Source organism: Poecilia mexicana, unplaced genomic scaffold (assembly GCF_051168715.1).
Source record: "Poecilia mexicana isolate PSO_F unplaced genomic scaffold, ASM5116871v1 scaffold_15, whole genome shotgun sequence".
Lineage (NCBI taxonomy): Eukaryota > Metazoa > Chordata > Actinopteri > Cyprinodontiformes > Poeciliidae > Poecilia > Poecilia mexicana.
In genome coordinates this window covers 17514133-17537314 of record NW_028263384.1, presented here as the reverse complement: position 1 = coordinate 17537314, position 23182 = coordinate 17514133, and the positions used below count along the sequence as shown (strand labels likewise).

General features: G+C 38.3%; 1 protein-coding gene across 2 annotated transcripts in view; it reads left to right on the top strand.

The window, feature by feature from the left end:
- Positions 1–23182, top strand: part of LOC106904221 (A-type potassium channel modulatory protein KCNIP2) — a 50246-nt gene that overhangs the window by 19492 nt on the left and 7572 nt on the right. Inside the window, exon 1 of one of the 2 annotated variants that reach the window (XM_014968437.2) lies at positions 8461–8739. The exons of the other annotated variant lie outside the window; for it this stretch is intronic. Coding sequence (XP_014823923.1) covers positions 8634–8739 — 106 coding nt within the window. The 5' untranslated portion in view covers positions 8461–8633. Of the gene's footprint in view, positions 1–8460; positions 8740–23182 lie in introns of those variants that run through there. 2 annotated transcript variants of the gene reach the window in all.

Genomic DNA, 23182 nt, shown 5'->3' with positions numbered 1-23182 from the left:
TATACATGCTTTAACCTACACTGACCTCTACTGGAGGTTGATTAAAGCTGCATGAGGGTCATTTGACTACTGTGTGTATTTTTTATTTAGAGTTCTGTTATGACATTCTTCCCACAACCCAAGGCAGTCTCACCTTTTTTTTTATCTGTCCAAGTCACTTCTTTATTGTTTTGTAATTCTCTTTTCTCTCCTACCACCTCCTACTCTGTCTTACTCCCTCCACCCCCATCACCTTCTTTCCCATTCTCTTTCTTCTCACCCAGTAGGCGCCTATCCATCCAGCACCTGCTCTCTGGCACTGTAAGATTCAAAGTTCACTCATTCTGCATTTGATTCATGAAATAAATAAAACATTGTTCATTTCCAACCCTGAGTACACGCCCGGGTGAGTTTTTCTAGCTTCCTCCCAACATTTTTAGTAGCTGTGTTTCCAGTTCCTGTTGCAGAGCTCAGTGTTTACATGTTGTGCTGCTTGCACCAGCCCGCTGTGTATCCTGATGCTTTGTGTGCTGCCATGAGCCATAACTAACACAACAACGTGCCAGACACGCTGCTGTTGGATACACAAGACATGAATGAAAGGCTGCATATTGGCCGGCTGATTGGTTGCTTTTTCACCTACTTCTTCTGTAACGTTGCGAATGAAAAACAAAGTGTGCCTCGTCAGAGGAGTCCATGCATGAATGCATTGTGTTTGTTTGGGTGTAGCATAATACATGGAAAGAAAAAAATCCATATGCAGAGTACGTCATGATGCCAACAGGAGGCGAAAGACGACATCACTGCTGATTACCTGAACCAACATGTCAAACAACTGAAAGTCACGTTGATGCCCAGCGATCATTTTTAGATGAGAGCTTTTCCGCCGCTGTCTTTTCTTTGCAGCCCTGAGGAGGGCAGTGGAGGCCCTTATTGTTATGCCAATTTTTCCACTGTCTTTCTGGCTGTTCATGGAGAAAGGTGAGAAGAATCTTTTATCGTAAATTGAAGGGTTAAATGGAACAAATTAGATGTCCAGAGGTGCAACCTGCAGATTTTAAAAATTCCCACGTTGTGAAATATGTTGTAGTAATTTTTAAAAATCTTTATGGAACTTGTATTTCAGATCTCTGGAGTAACCTATTTACAGTCCTTTCAAAAACACTTAAATGCCTCAATTATTAACATTTTCATACATTACAATGACAGGCTGCAATGTGTCTTATTGTGATCTTATGTAAAAGACCCACAATTAGTAAATTATAAATAAATTGGATAAATCTCATCTGCATCTATTTATCGGCCTACTTGAGTCAATACTTTAGAAGTAGAAACAATTATAGTTGTCACACTGGATGGACAGTGTTTGTGAACATTAATGTTCAAGTTTGTGCTTAGGGTTGTTTAAGCTGCTGGAAGTTGAACTTTTGCCCTCATCCTAAATCTTTTGCCGCCTCCAACAGGTTTCTGTCCTTGATTGTCCTGTAGTTGACCTTCCTTATTATCTCTCCAGGACTGAAAAGTTCCCTTGTCCCTGCTAAAGGAATAACACTTCCATAGTACAATGCTGCTGCCACCATGCTTTGTTGCCGGGTTGGTGTGATTTCTGAGTTAATTTTCTGCCTCATAAAGTATTTTGCACAATAGCTAAACCGTTTAACTTTGACCCCCATCTAACCAGAGGCATGCCTTTCACTTGTTTGCTGTGCCTCCTGCTAAGCTTGTGACAAACAAGACTTTTTTCTTTTTTATCTTTCTGTTAGCAATACCTTTCCTCTTCCAACTCTTTCATGAAGGACAGATTCACGGAGTGCACAAATTGTCCTGTTGACAATTTCTTTGACCTGTGATCTCTGCACCTTCTCCAGATTCATCCTGGGCCTCCAGGTGACTTCTCCAGTTGATGCTCTTGTTGCTAGGAGATGAATGCCTGGCGATGTATCGGTAATTTAGCAGTTGTGCCACACTCTTTCTGTTTTCTGATGATAGAAAACAGATGTGCAAAAGTTGAGACATTGTTAATAATCGACCCGTTTTAAATCTCTCCACAATGTTCTCACTGATCTGTCTTCATAGTGCTTATTTATTAATGTTCTCTCGTAAGTCTTTGAAAATGGCTGCATTTATATTGAGACTGGATTCTGTAGGCAAATTGTTGTACTGTATTTTGTTTCGGCGTATAATACTGGAAGCATTTCAGTTTTTCATTTGGGAATGATTTTTGAAGCTGTGTGACTTTTTTCTTCAGTATTCCTCTGCTTTGTGTGGGGCTAATCCATCACATATAATTCAGATAAAGTACTTCGATGTTTGTGGTTGTGATGCGACAAAACAGGAAAAAAGTCAGAGGGTGTAAATACTTTTGCACAGCTCTGTGTTTCACACAAGACACTAAGCAGGGCGGAAAGAAAATTGTAACTGTTAAAAGCTTTTTTTTAATCGGTTGATGCCAAGACTGAAGAATATCGATAAATATAAATATATCGATAAATCTTAAGCATTACTTCTTCTCAGTTATAACCCTGCTCCTCACTGTGGTATTTTGATCTGCTTCACAGATCATGCCCACTAGATGTCCTTGTCCACCTCAGTAACCTTTAGTTTCATTTGAATCACCTCTTCAGTCGTGTCGTAATATGTTTTATTGATGTTGTGTGAGAGTGATCACAGCAAGACGTCGCCTTTGGCAAAAGAGAATATTATTACTGTAGATGGATGGGGAACTTTTTATTAAGCTGTGTGAAGGCAGAAAAAAATTAAAATGTACCTTTTTGATCACAGCAGTTCTTTGTTTTTCAGACTCCATTCTTGTTTTCAGTGATGGCCAGCCAAAAATGAGCACTGATGGCATTAAGTTAGAATAATCTGGGGGAACGAGGGTTTACATTTAAGGCTCTAATGGAGCAAGACTCAACATTAACACATCATCTGTTTAATTTTAACCTTTAGTGGTGAGGATATCGATTTATTTTACATGGCGTGCTTGTTTTTCACACTTCTGTATTAAATTCTTAATTACTGTTTCAAGTTAAAATCCACCAACCTAACATAATCTTCCCATTTGCCAACCTACTGATTCAAAACATTCCCCCGAGGCCTTAAGCTTGACACGGACTAACAGTACATGTAAGCACTGACACGTACATCAATACAGCCATTTGCCGTAGCACCACAAAACCCTTAAACCCACCAGCACAAATGTGAACAACAACCTCCGCAGTTCAGCTCTTATCAGTTGATCTGTTTACCCTGAGAGATCACATCTCAGAGCATCTCGAAGTATATTTAGCAGCAGAATAAATTTGGAAAAATCAATAAGGAGCCTGGAAAGGAAAGGAAGTGTACAGATTTCGTTCTTAAAATTGAACACTCCACGTTTTAAAGGGTGTCTTCGAAAAGTAACAGATGTGGTGCTTTTAAAGAGTTTTAGACCGTTTTCTGCATTTTGAATGCTAGAAGAGCATTTTGGTGACAAGAAAATCATGCCAATGACCTTATTCTTGAGCTCAGTTTTTGTAAATGCTCCTTCCTCAGCAACTTCACGTATATGTGTGAATGCAATTTGCCTGTGTATGTTGCAGATATGGTAAGGCTCTGATGGGAAAGTTTCATCGTGTAGTAAATTATTTATTATCAACATTTTCTGATTTACTTAATTTCATGCTAGCTATGCTTTTAACAATAAAAATCGATGACAGAAAAACTCTTTTAACCCGAGATGAACTCATGTAGGTCTGACTTTCACTGTATAGCCCTGAGTTTTATTGCTATTTTTCTTTAGATTTCACCAAACATTTAAGTAGTCACCGATCAAGAGTCTTAAAGGATTTTTTTCTGACCACATTTCTTCCTCAAAGACGATGGCTCCCCACTATCCTTCTAGTTTTTTAATGATGCACTGCACAGTTCTCATCCCAATTTCAGTAGTTTCTGCAATCTCCTTAGAAGTTTTTCTTTCTGCTTGATTCCAATGATTTGACCTTTCTTAAACAGACCACCATCTTTCCCACAACCACAGAAAGTCTTTTTCTCTTTTCTTTAGGAAATGAGAAGCTCATTGCATCAGCCATGGTTAAAAAAAAAAACTTGTGCAAGCTAGAAGACAATTGTCCATGCAATAACTATCCAACAGGAAGCTCATACCTGCATGCATGTGGCAATTTATTTTTGTTATTTTTGTTTTGGCAAGACAGTGTATGCATATATGTGTGTATATGGAGTTTGAGAAAATACCTCCAAACTCTATACAACAGTGTTTATTTAGATTGAATGATGGAATATCCTTCTGTAGTTTCAATATCCAAATGTGGTATTTGTGTATTTTTGGATTCGTTTTAACTTCAGGTGACATTCTGTGATCAACAACAGGTGCGTGAGGGACTGCGTTAAATAACTTAATTCTTCACTCAACTAGTGAACTAGTGAAAACTAGAATCCTTCCAGGACTTTCACTTGCATCTCTTTAAAGAAACTTTAAAGCATTGCAGGAATGTGATGCACACAGAAATTTTAGCTGTTTTCAAATAGCTTTTTTGTCTTTTTGTCTTTATAGTGAATAAACTTGTAATTAGACACGTTTGTCTATTGAAAGAGCCAAGAGTGTATATTTTTTTAGAGTCCTTTTTGTTAAATTTTCTTCCAAATCTTTTTATGCTGCCTGTATAACAAAGGGCTGCTTTAGTTTCTTTGCACACCACTGATGTTTCTGTAAAGGATGGAGGTAGATTGGTAAATCAAAGCTGATGCACCTCTTAACAAGAACTGCAAGTAGTTGCAGCGCTGCATCAGTGTTCTACATATGTAAACACAGCGACAGCTTCCACTCCTCCAATCAGGCAACACAAAGCAGCACCTCCTCCTTGTAATCACTTGTCAGACTTCTGAAAATATATCTCCTTCTTGCAGTTTTGCTGAAAGGTGGAGGAGAAAGTGTGATGTGTGTAGCAGTAGAGGACACATCTGCAGATCCAATTTTCCGTGGTGACAGCCTGAATGAGGTGAAAAAGCCTCCAGGAGGGGACAGATGCTGGTGGCTAATAAAGAATAGATGTCTTTTTCCCCTGAAAACAGAGGAATCTGACCTTAGCAACTCTTGGAACATGTCCTTCCTTTGTTCTTTCATGTTCTCTCTGACTTTTTTTCATTTCTTTGGCAACAGTGTGCCCTTTTCCTCGTTTTCATTCCACCTTTGCATCTCTCCAATCGAATGAAAAATCTTCAGTACCTAAATAGGCAGGAAAATCATTTCTAACCAACAGGTTAGGCTCAGATTTCACATTCTGCTGTCTCCGTCTCTGTTGTGAGTGTGTGCTTCGGTATCACTGCGTGTACATTTATTGTTTCTGCGTTAGCACAGCCTTTATACATTACTGTCATAGAGCGAAGAGATAAACTTCTTAGTGCCTTGTTGCCTTTGCGCTGTATATGAGGATATTGATTTCACACAGAAGTAGTTTTTCTGTCACCTTGTCTGACTTGTGTTTACATTTGTGCAACTTTCGGTAGACATTAGGGTGACCCACACGGTCCTCTTCTGTTTATTAGACATTGCGATGCTATAATGAGGCACAGTCTTGAATCACCATGTCTTAAATAAGCGATAGAAATGTCAAGAAAGAAAATCCTCTATGGATCTGAATTGATACGCAGCCTGTTAGCAAAGTTACTACTTTCTTCCACAATTTCTGTCAAAAAACATTGAAAGCGAAACACATTGAGACAGTGGGACTCAAAGGGAACACATATTTGTCTCATTCTGTTATTTGTGCTGCACATGATGATACCCTCACTTGAAGCCATGTTAGCAAAAAACATCAGATGGTGGTTGATGGCTACAGCCTGCATGGATTCCTATTCATATTTATTTGTCCAAGTTACAAGCTGACTGGCTGACTGACTGACAGTGGTACTTTAAATAATCGCATAACTTATTTCTCTAAACCTGAATGAGTTGTGCATGCTGTTTGTCCATTGTGTCTCACATTTCCATTCCACCCCCTTTTTACTACAACGATACCCCTAAAAAAATCCCGTCCATGCAGCAGTTACCTTATTGCAAATAGTCCATTAGTTTCGTTTAACTCCGGAGGAGCTGCAAAATCATTCAGGTCATACAAATGATCTCTAAAAGGTGATGTGTTAAAAATTCTAAAGTCAAGCTTCCAGCAACAAGTAGATTATATTTATTTCTTTTATTAATATGATCTTAATTTAAAGTTGGTAATCCTTAGCTAAGAGGTGATGGAAACGCAAATTTCCTTTGGAAAACCTTTGCTTCCCCTAAACGGTCTGACTGCCATCGCCACCAGCAGGAATTGTCTTCATCTTAGCATGAACTGCGTTGTCTCCCTTTAACCTGGGTTGTTTTTAACCTGGAAAGCAATATTTTGGTTAAGACTAAGGCATTTTTCAGAAATAAGCATAGCATAATCTTTGGCAAAAAGCTTGGCTTTATGGCTCCGTTTGTCCATAAAACATTTTAAATTATGAAAACAAGAAACAGTTTGTTTCAGGCTTTCTTTTGAGGTTGTCTATCTCCAAAATTTGCCTTTTCAGATGCACTTACGCTGTCATTTCAGTAATGATTAGAACAAAATTAGAACTTGCTGCTCAGCGTCTTAAAGTTTCATCTTACAGTGCTGCTTTAACCCATTGCTGCTCTCTGCATCTTCCCCACTATCTTAGACAGATGTTGAAGAAACTGGAGTAGGATCCCCACTGGGGTGCATTCCAGCTGGAGTTGGGCTTAATTCCACATAAGTTTTCTGGTTTCAGATCAACGAATGAGTCTTCAGTTTGTATAGAGGTTCCTGTAATTGATCAGTATTCATATCCCACAGAGAGAATTGCATCCTAACAGTGAACGTCATGTGGAAATAATGGATTTTTTCTCCCATAAACGAGTCAAAGTTTTTCCTAAAGACTCTGTTTGCAGCAGCTGTTCTCCCAAAAGAAAAAAAACAAAACAATACTTTATCACTTTAGAATGAGCAGTGCTCAATTTAAGTTCCTTGGTTAAAGAAACTGTTTCATTACATTTAGAGTTGTCAAGCAGAGTTCACTGAACTTGTAAACATGCTGCTTTGAACAGATAATTTACTATATAAGCTAATACACTCTTACATTTTTAGTGCTTTAGTAGAAGTTACAGCAGCTAAATAGAACCCCTAAATTATATATATATTGCCAATAAACTGCCTAAATAGATTATTTAGGGTTTGTTTTTATGCTTCTGTGGAATTGTTTTGTGTCTGGAATGTCACCTAATATAGCAAGAAAGTTTATAAGTATGCAACAGTGCTTCCTGACCACAACCCCACTTTTCCCCTCCAGTCCACACTTGGCCACACCCCTCCGTGTCTCCACCCACCTTGCTGAGATTTCTCAAAATGTGTAAGGCCTATGCTTTCACACGGGGGTTTGTTACACATTAAGTTTCTTCCTAGTGTTTCTTCCTCGTTTTGCGTTAAATGTTCTCTTGAGCACCACCAGCTGTCTTCACAGTGTTAGGTCAACGTCAGTTAATTACACATTTACAAACAGATTTCACAGTCTGGGAATGACGCAGTCTGGGAGTGACGCATAAAGATTTATGCTCTGTTTGCTTTAGTCTTTGGTGTTGGTTTCTTAAATTGAACAATTTAATGTTCTTAAATTGAACATTACATTGTAAAAAAAAAAAAAAAACTCACAATTTGTTTCATACAGAACTTTCACAGGAAGACGTTTAAAAGTTAATGGAACATGATATCAACCTGTAGGCATTTGCCCGCTGCAGAACGGATGCCACAGTCGCGACACAGTCAAAAGATGCTTGCTAGGTGATATTTGAATTTGGATGAACATTATTGCATATTGTCTTGCCAATATATTCCACACTCACTTTCCGTTTCCAAGGTAACCTCACTGTGCAAATCAATCAAATGTTACTGGAAAGAGAAGACATTTCTTAGCATCCCCCCCCCCACCAACAATCTCTGTGTCACTGTTTGTGCGTGTGCATGATTCTTGCCCACTCTCTGCCGCAGATAGTTTTTCCTCCCTCCCTCTCATTTTCTATGCCATCTCCAACTCATCCTCTCTCCCCTCTTTTTATCTGCCGGCTCTCTCTCACTCACTCTCTTTTCCCCTCACAACATTCACTTCCTGACAACCACTGCCAAAAGGACTAACAGGCAGGCAGCATAGCCCCAGATTCCATCACTCGAGGAGGGCCTAGAAGAAAATAAAAAAAAACACAAGACAAGACAAGACAGAAGAGAAAAAAAAGTAAAAACTGGAGCCCAGGTGTTTTGACACTTTGGATGTCTGTGTTGCTTGCTTGTAGCTTCAGCATTAATGGCAACCAATGGCGAATAAAGGAGGTTGACTGAGGACAGATTTTGTGAGATAGCAGGGGAATATCAACCGGTTCAAGCCAAGTCGTCTGGAGTATTAATTTGAAGTTTTCACAACTTATTCACCCCTTTTGCATCTGAAAACTTGCAACTGGATTGAAGTTGATACAAAAGCTACGGAGGAGAGTCGAGGACAACTTTCCTAAACTTGGACAAAGTGTTCAGATTGGGCGTGGCTGCGTTGCTGGCAAGGATCAGGGCAGCCCGACTTGGCTTAGTGGTACGGTTCTGGGCGATGACATACGGCGGTCCCCCAGGATGCTGAGCTTGGATGGCTTGGAGATGATCGCTGTGCTGGTGGTAATGGGTCTCTTCATCAAAGTCCTGGAACAATTTGGGATGTTCGAGCCTGTTGGTGGGGAAGGTAAAAATCTTTTTTTTTTTTTTTTAATAATTATGTCAAATATTATTAAAGTTACATCAACGCACAACTGAATGCGTGAAAGGTTAGTTTTATGTGTGCTGCCCTTTTCCTCCGGTCCTCAGTTGGCAGCAGTGCCGCCTAAGGGTTCCTGTTACCGGTGGGCTGTGCAACACTCTATCCCTCCCTCTCCTTCCCAAACACACACACACACAACCGTGTAACTTTAGCTGTGTGTGTGGACTTTCTCTGCCCCTTGGGTGTGTGCTTTTACCTTTCAATCGATAACACAATGGAAGGAGTGGGTCTGAGTGCTCTGAAGAGACACTAGTTTCACTGAGGGAGTGCCAGCGTTACTTTTAGAGCTCACATTAGCTCACAAGGTTTATATGGGGATGCAGAAAGAAAGGAAATATGGCTCTGCTGCAGATTATAGATCAACATGTTTTGTGGTTTAGATTGACATAATGCATGTTAAGTAACCTCATTTTGTTCATTAGGTTTTCTATGAAAAAACTTTCTTGACATCATAAATTGGCATGTTTTACCTTCAATCCAATGTTTGTGAAAACTGAGTAGATGTATTCTATTCTATTGCAACAGTGCTTCCCTCTGAATATATTATTATATATATGCTACATAGAATAATTTTATGTAGAATATAGAATTAGTCTATATTCTAGAAAATGGAATAATATTCTATTCTAATAGAATAGCATATTATGTTCTCATCATCCATCAGTGGGCTAATTCAGTACCAGATGCAAAGTGATAGACATTGACAGTAAATCGGAAAATAATTTCCCTCTAACAGATTACAACTCTATTTTCTTGGTGTCAATTTACATGTTTCCAATTTCTGCAGATATAAAACAAAGAAAACTTGCGAGAAAAACAAAACAAAATACTGCTTATAAAAAGGTGAAAAGGTTTTCTTAGTCAACTGGGCAGTAAGTCCTGATCACCTCTGTGGGTTTTGTTCTATTCAGCAGAATTGTTTTAATTCAACACTGAATGGTTTTTATCCTTTTTCATGACAAAATTACAATCAAACTTTGGATATTTCTAAAGTCGTTTTTCAAGCCATTCAGAAGTGGACTTGCTGGTATGTTTTGAATCATTTCTGTGCTGCTTAACCCAATTGAGGCTGGTGGGGTTTAGATCATATGTATAGGTCTATATTTTGAGAGCCATGTATTTTTTTTAAATCCAGGCTCATTACTGCATGCAAATAGATTTTACAGAAGGAAACGGTAACAGTAACAAGTTTACTGAAGTTTTGAGTCTAAAAGGGACTTCAATCTAAAAGGGACTTCTTTATGCTCTTGAGAGACTTTTATTTTATATATTCATTTATTTTTTCTGTCTTATTTTTCATGTCCACATTAACAGCATGTTGATTAAAGTTGTTCCATAAAACTTTGAATTTGGCTCATGTAGATTTGATTTAAATCTGGTTTTGTTCTTTTGCTCTTTGTAATTTCTGTACCATAAAACTAATCAGCTGTAGATTGATATACACATTTCTGATTTTCTTTTCTTTGCTACGCCTGTCTTATCAAAAATGACCCAAGTTTTGCCCTCCTTGCCTTCAATCTGCTCAACATTGTTCACATCTTCTTATCACTGTTTTCACTGTGACAATAGGGCAGATGGGCAATCTTGATCCTGTCTGTTCTCCTACCCTGTCAGCAATATGCTGTCTGGATCCTAAGATTTCTCTTTTAATGACCATTAGCACTAATGCGCTGTACTCCAACTATGGATAATAATTTGAGAGACAGGCTTGCAGTATGCTAAGATAAAAACAGCAAAGATTGACTTTTTTCCTAGCAGATCATCCTGAAGCCACTTTTCATCCCTGATGCACCCTTTGGACTGACTCCAGCAGTCAAGGTGTGCCAGCAGCTCTGTCATCTTAAAAAAAACAAAAAAAAAAACAAACTTGGATACCTAATATCCATGCCTCTGCACTCTATGAGTACTTGTATGCAGAGGTAATCAAACACAGATATACGCAAACACATGGAGCTCAATTTACATTATACTTCCATTCTTGAGAGCATTTCAGTGTTTAACATATTTTGATAATATTTTATGAAAATTGCTGCCTTAATGAGAGTATATCTGTGTGTGCCAACTCCTGGGTGAGTACTTAGGCTAATGAAATTTTTTAATGGAGGATCTTAGTCCAGATGGCAGAATGACTGTAGCGTTCAGACTCCTCAGAATCACTAAAGGATTTGGAGACAACCTTTCAGTGTGTGCTATCCACTTTAAGCATGGCTCCGTAATCATTTCTTTGTTCAGACTGAAAGCACCTTATGTTGAGTTTTTGCTGTAATGTTTTCATTTATTGACTAGTAAATTAATCTGTTACTTCCACATATTTGCATTAGTCAATATAGTGGCTGCTTCTTTATTTAGATAATGCATGTTGGTTTTAATTAATATGTTTATGTAATTTTTTTTGTGAACTAAACAATGAAAAGTTGAAAGAAGCAAAAAGAAATTGCATGTTTTTGCCATATTTTTTTTTTCTTTTTAAGACCCATTCTGTGTCATTTTCCGGTGAGTCAGAGCAAGGAAAGTGAGGGAAAAAAAACAAACAAAAAAAAACATTTCAGGCTCATTAATTTAATGAGCTGTGTTGCTGACCCTGCAATAAATAAACAGCATCTAATTTTGCGGAAAAAAGAAAGTAAAGTGAACATCTCCTTTCGAGTGTTTATGAAAAGCACTTTAGTCTCAAAGTTTTACGAGTTACAGACAGATTTTAAAGAAATGGGTATTGACAGGGATGTGCTATTTAGTTTATGAGGTGGATATTGAATGGGTTGGTCTGTGCAGTACTGAGTGGCATAATGCCTGATGAAACTACTTCCTTCCTTCGCTTCTTTTTCCATACCTTTACGGAACTTTAATGTACCTTGCAGTACAAAAACAATGATTACGTATAACTCTTTCGGAGTCTGGTAGGCATAGATACCTTTATCTATCTCCCAGTGGTTACTAAGAACAAATCACCTCAAATCTACTGTTTGTGTATTGTTTCTTTTCGTCTATTTTGTCAAATCTTGTGTGAAAGGTTTGGCATGTTTCCATGTCCACAACAGCGTTTTTTCTTGTCTTTCATCTTGAAGGAAATGAACTTGGCACTGGGCTTTGTGAAGTAGTTAATGCCTGCGACAAGACTGAGGACTTGAGGGCTCCTTCATCACTTTTGATACTCTTATGTGTCATATCCGTTTTAATGACTTAGCAGCTGGACAAGAGCCACAGCTACAATAACAGTCATCGGTCCATTGTCTTTTCTTATTTGAAATCAGGTTGTCGAGGTAAAAGGCCGAGGTTAGAAACTCACACATCCTTCTCCACCAGCTGCTGCTCTCGATTCCAAAGCATTTCTAAGCTAAAATGAATATTTAGCCCCTCCAAAAACATTCTGTCTTTTCCTAGGTCTCCTCCCAGTGGAAAAGACCAGGAAAACCTTCCGAAGAAGACATATTGATTAAGTACTGCCTTGTTTATGTGCAAAGCAGCAGCAGCAGCTCCATGGATGTCAGGGTGATCTAAAGTTAAGCTCAGTCACCCTATGGAGAAAATATTTGACCCTTGTTATGATTCATATCTCATAACCATAGACAGAGGTTGGAATCTAAACAGACTAATAAATTGAGAGCTTCACTCTTTGGCTCAGCTATTTCTTTTTTTTCCACACAACTGCAGCAAAAGTCGGTCCTAAATATTTTTGACATGCTGAACTGCATCATATTTGTGCACTACATTTGGGTTGATTACAATAAATTCCAATAACATAAATGGGAGTTATTATTTACAATGTAAAAAAATAAATAAATAAAGTTCAAAGAGATGGGAATATATATTTTCAAGGCGCTCCAGCGCTATGCCTCAAAGAATCAGATGACAAAATGGAGCAGGCTGAAAGGATCTTTACTCGATGTCTGGAAGACAAAGCTTAATGTTAGGGTTAGAAAGATGTAGGTATCGTTAAGTGCAGAAGCTACATGGTTTATGTCCAAACGTGAAAGCAGCTATTGAAGATGTTAGGCAGTGATAGAGTGGTATTGGTATAATGCAGAAGAATAAGTGCTGTTAAAATGTTTTGCTGGTCACCAGAGGACCCATTTTTGTCTGATTTCATGCACACACCTTTATGTCCATCTGCCCTCCCTGTAATTGCCCTTCAGTTGATAGGCGAGCTAATGGAGAATGGAGTGTGTTTGTGCTCGCAGCAAATTGAGATGGAGCTGCGGTGCTGCACACACTCTATGGGTTCTCAGAATCGTATAGCCTTCACTTTAGAGTCTCAACAGGAAAAGAAATGTCAGAGACAGGCTATTAATTCACAGTAATGAATTGTTTAATAAGTCTTATTTCTGTTGTGTTGCTAAAACAAGGGTGGACAGTATTATCCCTCTTTCAGTGGTTTGGAGCTGAAGTATATCAATAATTTAGTAAACTTTATTAAATCAGCAATGGATGTGAAGGAGTCTGTCCTTGTTGTCCTTGTCTGGGTCTTTTCCATCCCTGCACCGTTGTTAGTTAGCCAGCTATAGATGAGAGCCTGGGAGACAAGGAGGATCACACAGGGGATATCCAATACCAAACTCACCCCTCTCTACCTTATTCTCTCCTTCTTTTGTGTTCTTCTTTTTTGTTCCAGCTGGCACTGCACCTTTGAATTTGATAGTAGCTGTGCGCATGTCTTCAAGTTAAAAAGACATCTTGTATGTCAGCTACTATGTGGATGAAAGAGAGGAAGACCAAAAGTTGGTGGTTCAGATCATGTGAGTGAAAAGATAATACTGTGAATGGAGTAATTCACTCTGTCTTTCTCTCCCTGCCATTCACACCAACAGAGCTTTGGTCTTGAACATGTTCGTTTGTGTTTTATTAGAATTTGCAGGAATTTGCATTAATTTATTTTAGAATGACTTATACACTGAGTGAACATTTAGTTTCATATTTGATGTATTAGAAGCAAGAAAAATGGACAAAGTGACATTTTTCCTAAGTTTGTATGATTGTCTTAACCCAAGGAAATGTGTCTGCAGCAATCAGTCTGTGTTACAAAGTGGAACTGATGTGGCGTCTGTTTTGAATGTGTGAGACGAGAGCTTTTATTCCTCCTAATCTAAATTTTAAAATGTGTTTGACGAATTAAAATACGTAAATTGTCTAAAACTTGTTTTGCTGATGTAGTGGTGTTGCAACGACAGCTGCTTTTCAAGACACTGGGTGAAAGTTAAATTTATTTGGCTCTCACTCTGAACCTCCTGCTCATACACTTTTTTTCTCTCCGTCTCTTATTGACTTTTTTTTTTTTCATCTGGCTCTTGACTCGAGTCTTGTACCTACATAAAGTATTAACAAGGGCACAGAAGCCTAGGAGCAGGATTTACCAGAATTAATCATTTACGTCAAACAGCGAGGGGATGGATTTATCCTGTTTTACATTTCCAAAGAAAAGCTACAAGTTGCTGCCGTTCTGCTGCCAATTTGATCCTCGTTCATGGCTGCATCACAGCAACATTTGGAATAACTTTCCCATTGGCTCGTCTGTTGCTCAGACAAAGTAAACTGTTGTTTGGCTAGAAATGTTGTTGATTTCCTCTGTAAATTAGCTGCTGTGGCAGGAACCTCCCATGCAGATCTCTAGTGGATTAATATCTCTGAACAGATGCAGAAATCCCTGAAGAGGGCTGAGCCTCTCTGTCAGCTGCAAAAAATATTTGTTTTCATTTTTCCCTTTTTGTGGTATCGATCCATTCAGGATGTTTTCTTGATTTGGCTTCTTGCAGCAAACAGTAGAGAGAGGCATGTTTATGCTTTGATGGGAAATAGGCTTAGAGGCTTGTTGTGAACAATGCAAATGCAATTTAGACCGAGTACTTCACTGCTCAGAAACACATGACACAACAGTAAAAGGACAGGAACTGTTGAATCGAGTACAAAAGTGACTCAAAACACAACTTTTATTATTTGGTCTGATTTATTTTTTTATTTTTCATCTCATGCTGTAAAAATACAACACAGAAGTATGTGTCTATTCTTTCTGAAGAGCTCTGTGTGTGCAAAGGTGCTGAAAATTGTTAATGGCTCAGGTTCTTTTACTGTCATCGCACGGCTAGTCTGGTTCCGACTGGTGCTGAATGTAAATGAAACATAACAGGACGGAGAGGAGAGGTTGTGGGGTGGAGCCAAAAGTCCTCTTGAACACAGAATTGCACATTAAATAGTTGGCTTAACACTGACCTCTACAGGTATGAAAGGGTAATTACAAAGAATGAATTGAGGAAACGTCAGATTATCAGTGCCAACAAGTCTATTACAGATCAAGTTCAGGTTGGCTGCTTTATTTGCTCTGAAATTAGTATGAATTTTGTTTATTTTTCTTTTTTAAATTGGATTTAAATTACATTTCTTTTGATTTGAGTATACTATTTTGAATAGCTATACAGTTTTGTTTATCTTATGTTGTAAATTTACCCTGTACATTCTCTTATTCCTATACTTATTTTTTATTTTAAATGTTTTACTTTAGTGTGAATCTGCATGCTTCCACTTAGCTTTAATATTGTTGCTGGAACACCTGAATGAATTTATTTATTTGGTTAGTGAGCTTGTGCTTAAGGGGACACTCTGCATGTTTTCACTTAATTCACTTTTCTAACTCGAGGCCCAACGGCCAAATCTGGACTGCTATAAGTCTTTACATGGACGTAGACTTCAGTGGGACACATAAATGGGACCTTCGAGATAACAGTTGTGTGCTTAAATATACTTTTATAAATCAAATAAAAGCAGTTTTTATCTGTATACTGCCAAGTTAGGTAAAAATGAAAAGTTGTTAAATATTAATTAACTACTCATTTTCTAATAAATCATATTTTAATAGTTTGTCAATGGGTAGGTTTATCGATACGTTCTGCCACAGCCGGACCTTTGAGGACATTTATGATCTTGATGCAGTTCCAAATTAAAGTGAGTTTGACATCCTCACCGTATTGAACAATATCATGTTTTTCAAATTCATTTAGTATTTTCTCTGGTTATCTTTGTCAGATATTAAGGTTATCTTAATATCTGAAGCATTTAAGTGTGACAAAAAAAAAAAAAAAAGCAGAAGAAATCTGTCGGAAACTAAACACTTGCATTGTTAATCCAAAACTAAAAGATGTTTAAGATAAACAAGGGAGATTTAAATATCTTAATAAAAAAAAGGGAAAGGTTTACCATTTTTTAAATTTTAAGTCTCTAGCAATTATTTGAGAATGACTTCTGATTTATTATCAACAGTCAGATTTTTATCAGGTCACATCGTAGTTGATTTAAGACGTTGCCCCACAAAAAAGAATGTTAATATAAACTTCACTTTCGATTACGTTCGTGCATGCAGGATGATCTGAGATCCTCCAAAGAGAAAAACTTTTTTTTTCTTTTACTTTACCCTCTGTTCATTTGCATTCATCTCTAATTCATGCTGCAAGGACTTGGCCTTGTTACGATCTGTCTGTTTTTTTTTCTGTCTCACATCACCATATTAAAAATATCTTCAAATGCTAATGGTCCATGCAAATGGATCCCTTATTTCATTTGTCTAATTGAAAACACACTAGCCAATTTTGAGCACCATTTGTCAATGACCTCTTGTGTCTCATTTGCTTGATGCTTTCCCACACATGCACGTTTTCCCCCAGTCTCTTAGACGTTTTAATCAGTTTTGAGAGAAATAATTGCCCAGGTAGACGACTAAATATGGAGGCATTTCAATTAGGAGATGTGCCTGGCTTCGGGCAAACTACTCCTCGCGGAGACTAATCAACTAAGACTGATTAACCTAACATTTTATTACCGCCTCAGAGAGAGCTTGAGTGTGTGCGTGTGCGTGTGTGTGTGTGTGTGTGTGGGGTGTGTGTGTGTGTGTGTGTTCATGTGTCAACATCTACTGTCGATTAAAATTCAGGCAAGTGAATGTCCAACATTATTTTTGGTACAGAGCTTCTCTTGGGGATTCTTTAAGCCATCACTTTCTCAAGCAGATGAGCCGTAAACAGTTTGGGCTAAAATAAGCTCAGTGACTTTTGCATTTGGAATCGAGCTGCCCTAACAGAACCGTTGGAGGTGGTGAGAGCATCGTGGGTGAGTCGGGGTTGGTGAGGATGGACATCTGAGAAGGTTTTCTGGTAAGCTCACCACTGGCCTGCTAATTATATCACACAGTCTCTCAGTTTCCAAGTAAATTGGAGCAGTGCTTTCAGTCAACTGGCAACAGACTGCACAGACCTTATGCTGGATTAGCAGTGAAAGTGACAGCTGTCATATGGGGAGCTGGATGGAGATTCGCTTATTTACCCAACTTTCCCAACCATCTGTATTTCCAATCGCAGATATTTTGTTAGTTCTGTGTGTCTCCATTTTATTTAAAGCAGATTAATGAGGTTGGCTTGAAATTCAGTTGAAATCAGGTATTTACACAAATGTTTTAACTCAAACATTTGAGTTAATTGGACACAAACATGTGAATGTATTTCTCAAAATAGATGGTAACATGAAGAAAGAACATTGCGTGGAAATATTGAACCGACGTCTCAAGACATCAGCCAGGAAGTTAAAGCTCAGGCACTAGTTGATCTTTGAAATGGAGGATGACTTTAAGCATGCTATTAAATTACCTCCAAAGAATCTTAAAGAGGACAAACTCAGAGTTTGGTGGTGGCCGTCACAAAGCAAAGGATCTCAATCGAAGAAAACGTTTGTTTAGCTTCTCTTAGATTTTTTTTTTTGTAACAAAGGTTTGCTAGTTGAAGTTTAAAGGTTAGTTAGTACCTTACAGCATTCCTGGTATCATAAAGTCAAATATTTAGTACTGAATGGAAAGTTTAGTACTTTCAAACTGTTATTCAAATTTGTTGACTGTGTGCGATCTGCAGCTCCTGTCCAGATCAACTAAAGACATTACATAGATTGCAATCTCTGTGCTGTAGCCAGAGATTGTGTTCTACACAACTTCCTTGTAATTAGAGGTAATTTGAACCACTCAATCACCCATCTGTCATATCTAACCAACCAGGTCATTCTCGGTTGACATCAGACATCAACAAAGCATTTTCGCCCACACAACCGCATAATCTTTCTTTTATGGTAAATAAAATCCGGGCCATTGTTTCTCTATGCAAATCAGACATATCATTATAGTTTTGCTTGTCTAAAACCAGTTTATAGTTTTTCTTTTCAATTTTTTTGAAGACTGATAATGTCAGCGACCCAGATGTGAAAGCAGCATCTTCTTTCCTGTCTGAAAGGTTCAGCTCTGTGCAGCATTGCGTATGCACTACATGTTGCCCAGCTTTCATCTCCAGGCTGTGTGTCTGTGTGTGTGCACATGTGTCGATTTTACACTCAGGGGATATTGTCACATCTGCGAGTTTGCCCACAGTAGCTACTGCGTCAGATGCTTTGGATTTCTGTCATCACTGTTTTACTCTCGTCCTCTTTGATAATCTTTTTCTTATTCAAAAATCACCATTATCTTTTTTTTTCTGCTTTTCTCATGACTGCTGTTGTGTTCAGCTCTGACTGTTGCATCTCGTCTCTCCTGTCCAAATGTTTCTTCTTGTCTCTTTCCTTAATTCGCTGCCTCGTTATTCTTTTGTTTTCTCCCGTGTTTCCAGCCTCACACCACCTTGTTTCACCTCTTCAACTGCAAGTAGTACTCACCCCCCGTTTCCTCTTCTTAAATTTATCATCCTTTTCCTCCTTCCTCTTTCACTCATCCCCATCACTGACCCAATTAAGCTCGGGAGGGACACAGAGAGTAGCGGAGCGACGGAGCCGAGGCACAGAGTAGAGAGAGTTTCAGAGTCAGAATCTGGAAAATCAGAGAATCTGAAAACAATTGCCACCAACCTGTCAGGACCCACACAGTGAATGGTCCAAACTTCACCTGGAAGCTAAACAACCTCTGACAGGCTGCTGGAGGCGGAGGAGGGAGTCCGCATCCCCACCGGCTTTTTCTTTCCGCTCTGGAAGAAGAAACGAGGAGAATAATAATCAATTTTCAGTGAAAAATAAAGAGGGTGGGGATCCGTGCGGAGTTAGGATGGCTGGACACGGCACGTAGAGGAGGACTGAGAAACAAGGACAGCACATTCCTTTTTGGAAACTATTTGTTGAGGGGGGGGGGGTGTCCGAAGGTGGTCTTCTCCCCCCGCAAGGCAAGAGTAAGATTTGTGTGAACAGGAACATAGGGAGAGCAAAGGAGGAAAGGATGCATCTGTTCTTCCGAGACAAGTGGGAGGTGGAGGGGCTGCAGACTGTGGGCATCCTCCTGGTGGTCTGCAGCTCCCTCAAACTGATGCACTTTCTGGGGCTTATCGACATCTCTGTGGCAGGTAAGGGAAGTGTTTGGGAAGGAGCAGAAACCCTGGAGTTAGTCAAAATATTTAATGAGGTGATGGGACAGTGGGGAAACACTCTCAGCTGGCAGGAGGCAGGAATGCTGTGTGTGTGTGCGTGTGTGTGCGTGTGTGTGTGTGTGTGTGTGTGTGCGTGTGCGTGTGGGTGTGTGTGTGTGTGTCTATTTCTTTAGAGTTAAACATGACATCTTGTCATACCAATTTCCCACACTCATTCTGTGCCGCTAATGTGTGGCTGGATGGTTTTGGAACATCTTCTGCGAGAAGAATTTTTCTAGGAAACAACAAACTCTGGGCATTACTTTGTACCTTTAATAGAACTGAATTTATACCTATGATGGAGTTATTCTCTAGTTCACTATGATACAATTGTGCATTTGAAGTCCTCCGATTTGTTTACACAATAGAAAACTACAATTTACTCTGGATTTCTGAATGAATTTTTATCAAAGGCTATTAAGGAAAGTTGTGTGTTTTTATTCATAAAGTTATAATAATATAGCAGTTATTATTATTAGTAGAAGTAGTGGCAACAGTCATAGCAGCAGTAGAATAATTTTACTATAACCTTTAATTATTTGTAATTATAGGTTATTAGTAAAAATTATTTTCAAATTATTTTAGTTATTTCAATTTTGTTTGAGTTCTAGGGATAATTTCTTTACCCCATGAAGCATTTATTTATTTATTTATTTATTTATTTATTTATTTATTTATTTATTTATTTATTATTACTACATATACTTATTATCTAAACATACATATCCTTTTAGGGTTGCAGGTATTATTACTGCTGTATTTTAATAAAGTAAAAGACAATTCCAGTAGCCAAATGAGTTCACAATTGTGTTTTTTTTTCTAGGAACTAGTAATAATAATGATATTTGGAGGAAAATAAATAAATAAATAAATGCCACAATGTGTTTAACAGAGATGCAAAGAGGTCTTGATTAGAAGTCCCCCCGTTATAAATATCTGGGAAGATCATGCTGAACTGATAACGTGAATTCAGGCAATGTGTCTTAGCCAGAGTGCCACCAGGACACAAGACACAGCTTGCACGGCAGACTAAGGGCTTTCTGGTTGGAAGACTTGAGCATTTATCCAAAAATATCTTTTTAAAAAATCTACAACTCAAAATTCCTTTGCTTTCCTGATTCTCTGTGTTGTTTTATGTTTTATGTCTGGTTTTCTTCTGAATTTAAAGTAAAAAAAGTAAAAAATGTAAATAAATAACTAAATAAGTAGTCTTCATAGACTTCACACTTGAATCTTTTCTGGTTTTGTTTCATTATCCTGATATATCTTGAGTCTAGAAACACAATATTTGTGTAAAATCTAGTATTGCTGCACCCAAGAATCTGTGAAAAGGTGTCAAAATTACCCGCACTACTGAACCCAGTAGCACTGCAACCAAAAAGCATAAGAAGGAAAACTTCTTTCATTTTATTTTGACTTGGAGCAGAATAAAATAATTTCAGGTGTCATCGTCAGAAAATAAAATGACATCAAAGGTAACTCAGCACACATTCATCACGGTACTTTGGCAGCAAAAGAGATCAGACAGACTGACAGACAGAAAGAAAGACAGACAGAGGAGGTGGAGAGTAAGCTACGATGCATCGACAGAGGCTTTGATGGTTCTTGCAAGTATTTTAGGCTCAATGCACCATGCAGAGTCAGCAGAGGCACGAAAATTCATGAAACAAAAGTGTTTTTTGTTATTTGTCTATTTCAAAGCTTCAGAACGATCACTGTTGCATTAACCAATGCATAAAAATCTTCATTGTGATATTATTTCATCTTTTCCTTGTTCCAGCCTACCGGTTATAAGATTACATATTAGTTTTCTATATTTATAATCATTTGCATGCATAAACTCCTTAAACTTACCTCTGATTAATTTTTAAAGTCTCTGCTATTGATTTCTGTGATATGGTCTGCTTTTGGGTCCATGTAGAGAAAGATAAATTGCTCACCTGTACGAGCACCTTAAGGCACCGGGGTAGAGCCTGTGTTTAGGTAGTTGGATGGATGAGTCTGCCAGATATTGGACAATGTGCTCTGCCTGCTTTGTTTGCAAATAATGCCACAACCACAGGCGAAGAAAGTGACAGTCCCTGAGGCTGCATGCTACAGAACGACAATGGGATGACACATCATAGATGCCGTGATTCGGTTTATTTTCACACCAATTGTCCTGCATTGTTCAAACCATTGGCTGGCCTTGGAAAAATACCAAAGTCATTTTTGGTAACTAAGGAAACTAAGATGCAGTAGTCAGTAGCTGGGCTTTGTGTGTAAAATTAGGTCTGTGTTTTGCCATTTGTTTGAGATGATTGTTAGGAAGTTATACTGGAAGTTTTATTTCAGTATAACTGAAATAATATGTTTTTGGAAAAGTTTTGCCATCCAAAAAAGGTCACACACCCCAACATGTTATTGGATCGCCTATGGCTCTGTTCACGGAATTTGCTATTCGCTATTGTGCTATTTTAATAAGTTTCTCATATTTATGGTTTTCTCAGAACTGCCTTAATTTTTCGCCAAGCTCTTATAGAGATTATGGAAGAGTCAAACTGTTTTTCTCCAACATGTGTCAAAGATTGTAGATGGGGTTAAATTCTGGACTCTGCTGACCAATCCATTTGTGAACATTATTGTCTTGCACTATGCATGATGGGTGCATCCCTCCTCTTCTTACACTCTAGATCAGGGGAAGTTCTGGACTCATCAGACCACATGATGATCAGCTCCTCCTGAGTGCAATTTTTATTCTCCTTGACAAACTTAAGGCTTTCTTCGTTTAGTCTCACTGATCAATGATTTTATTCAGGCTACTTAACTTTTTGTCCCAATCTCTTGAGCTTGTTTGCAGGATGGATGTGTAAATGCTCTTATGTTCCTTAGTGAACATACCTGGGATTTCTGCTGGTGTTTTTGATTTTACCAAACATGTAGGTGATCACCTATCACAGTCATTTGAGGTTTTGGTTTAAGCACACTTCTTCCACAAACATGATTGTTCCCCAGCATCTTTCTAGTTTTTAATAATGTCTTGGACAGTTCTCCACATAATTTTAATAGCTTCAGCATTCTATTTAGATGTTTTTTTTTGTTAGAGTGTAAAACAGATTCATATATTTCCCCCAACCACATGATGTGTCTTCAAAGAAGGTTGAGAAGCCATTTCCTGCATCGACTAGGGTTTAAATAATGCTAGCTGAAGCATGATTATCCATAATTACTCAACGGGAGCCTCTTACCTATTTACTTTGTTAAATCCAGGTGATAATATTTTTGACAGCCTTAAATATTGGGATGCAAATAAAAATGGTCTCCCTTTGTTGAGCCAAGCCAGAAGGCAATTACCTGCCTGATCAGCATGAACTAGTTTGTTGCATTTTTTTGTTTTGTTTTGTTGTATGTTATGTGTGTTTTGGTTCTACAGGCATGTTGCTAGAGACGTAAATAGACTCATGTCAGTGTACATATCTAACCTGTGTGCTATGGTTGGTGATTGCAGGTAACCCCTCCACCAGTCAAAGCAAAAAAACCATAAAGCAGCGATTCCTCAAGCTGCTGCCGTGCTGCACGCCCTCGACCACTCCCTCAATCAGTCAAAGCAAGTGCTCCTTCACTCTCCATGCATCTCTTTGCTTTTCTTCCAGTAGCCTCTCTAGAGAGTTCACATTAACATTTGTGTGGATGCTGTCATTACCACATTCAGCTAGCGTAGCACATAGAAATGGAGAGCCTCACAGTTTGAATTAAGCATAAACCCAGCAGGTTTGGTGTTACAATTTGTACAGTGTGACATCTAAAAGTAGAAGGTGTGTTTGTACTTAATAAACACAGTTAATATAAAGTATGTCTGTTTGTTTTACCTCTTTAAGTCTTTCACTTAAGCTTGAGTTTTTATGCTTTCTAAGTGAATTTGTGTGAAAGACCCTTCATGAAAACCAGGACTATTGACATTGCCAGACATAGGAAAGAATGCTTTG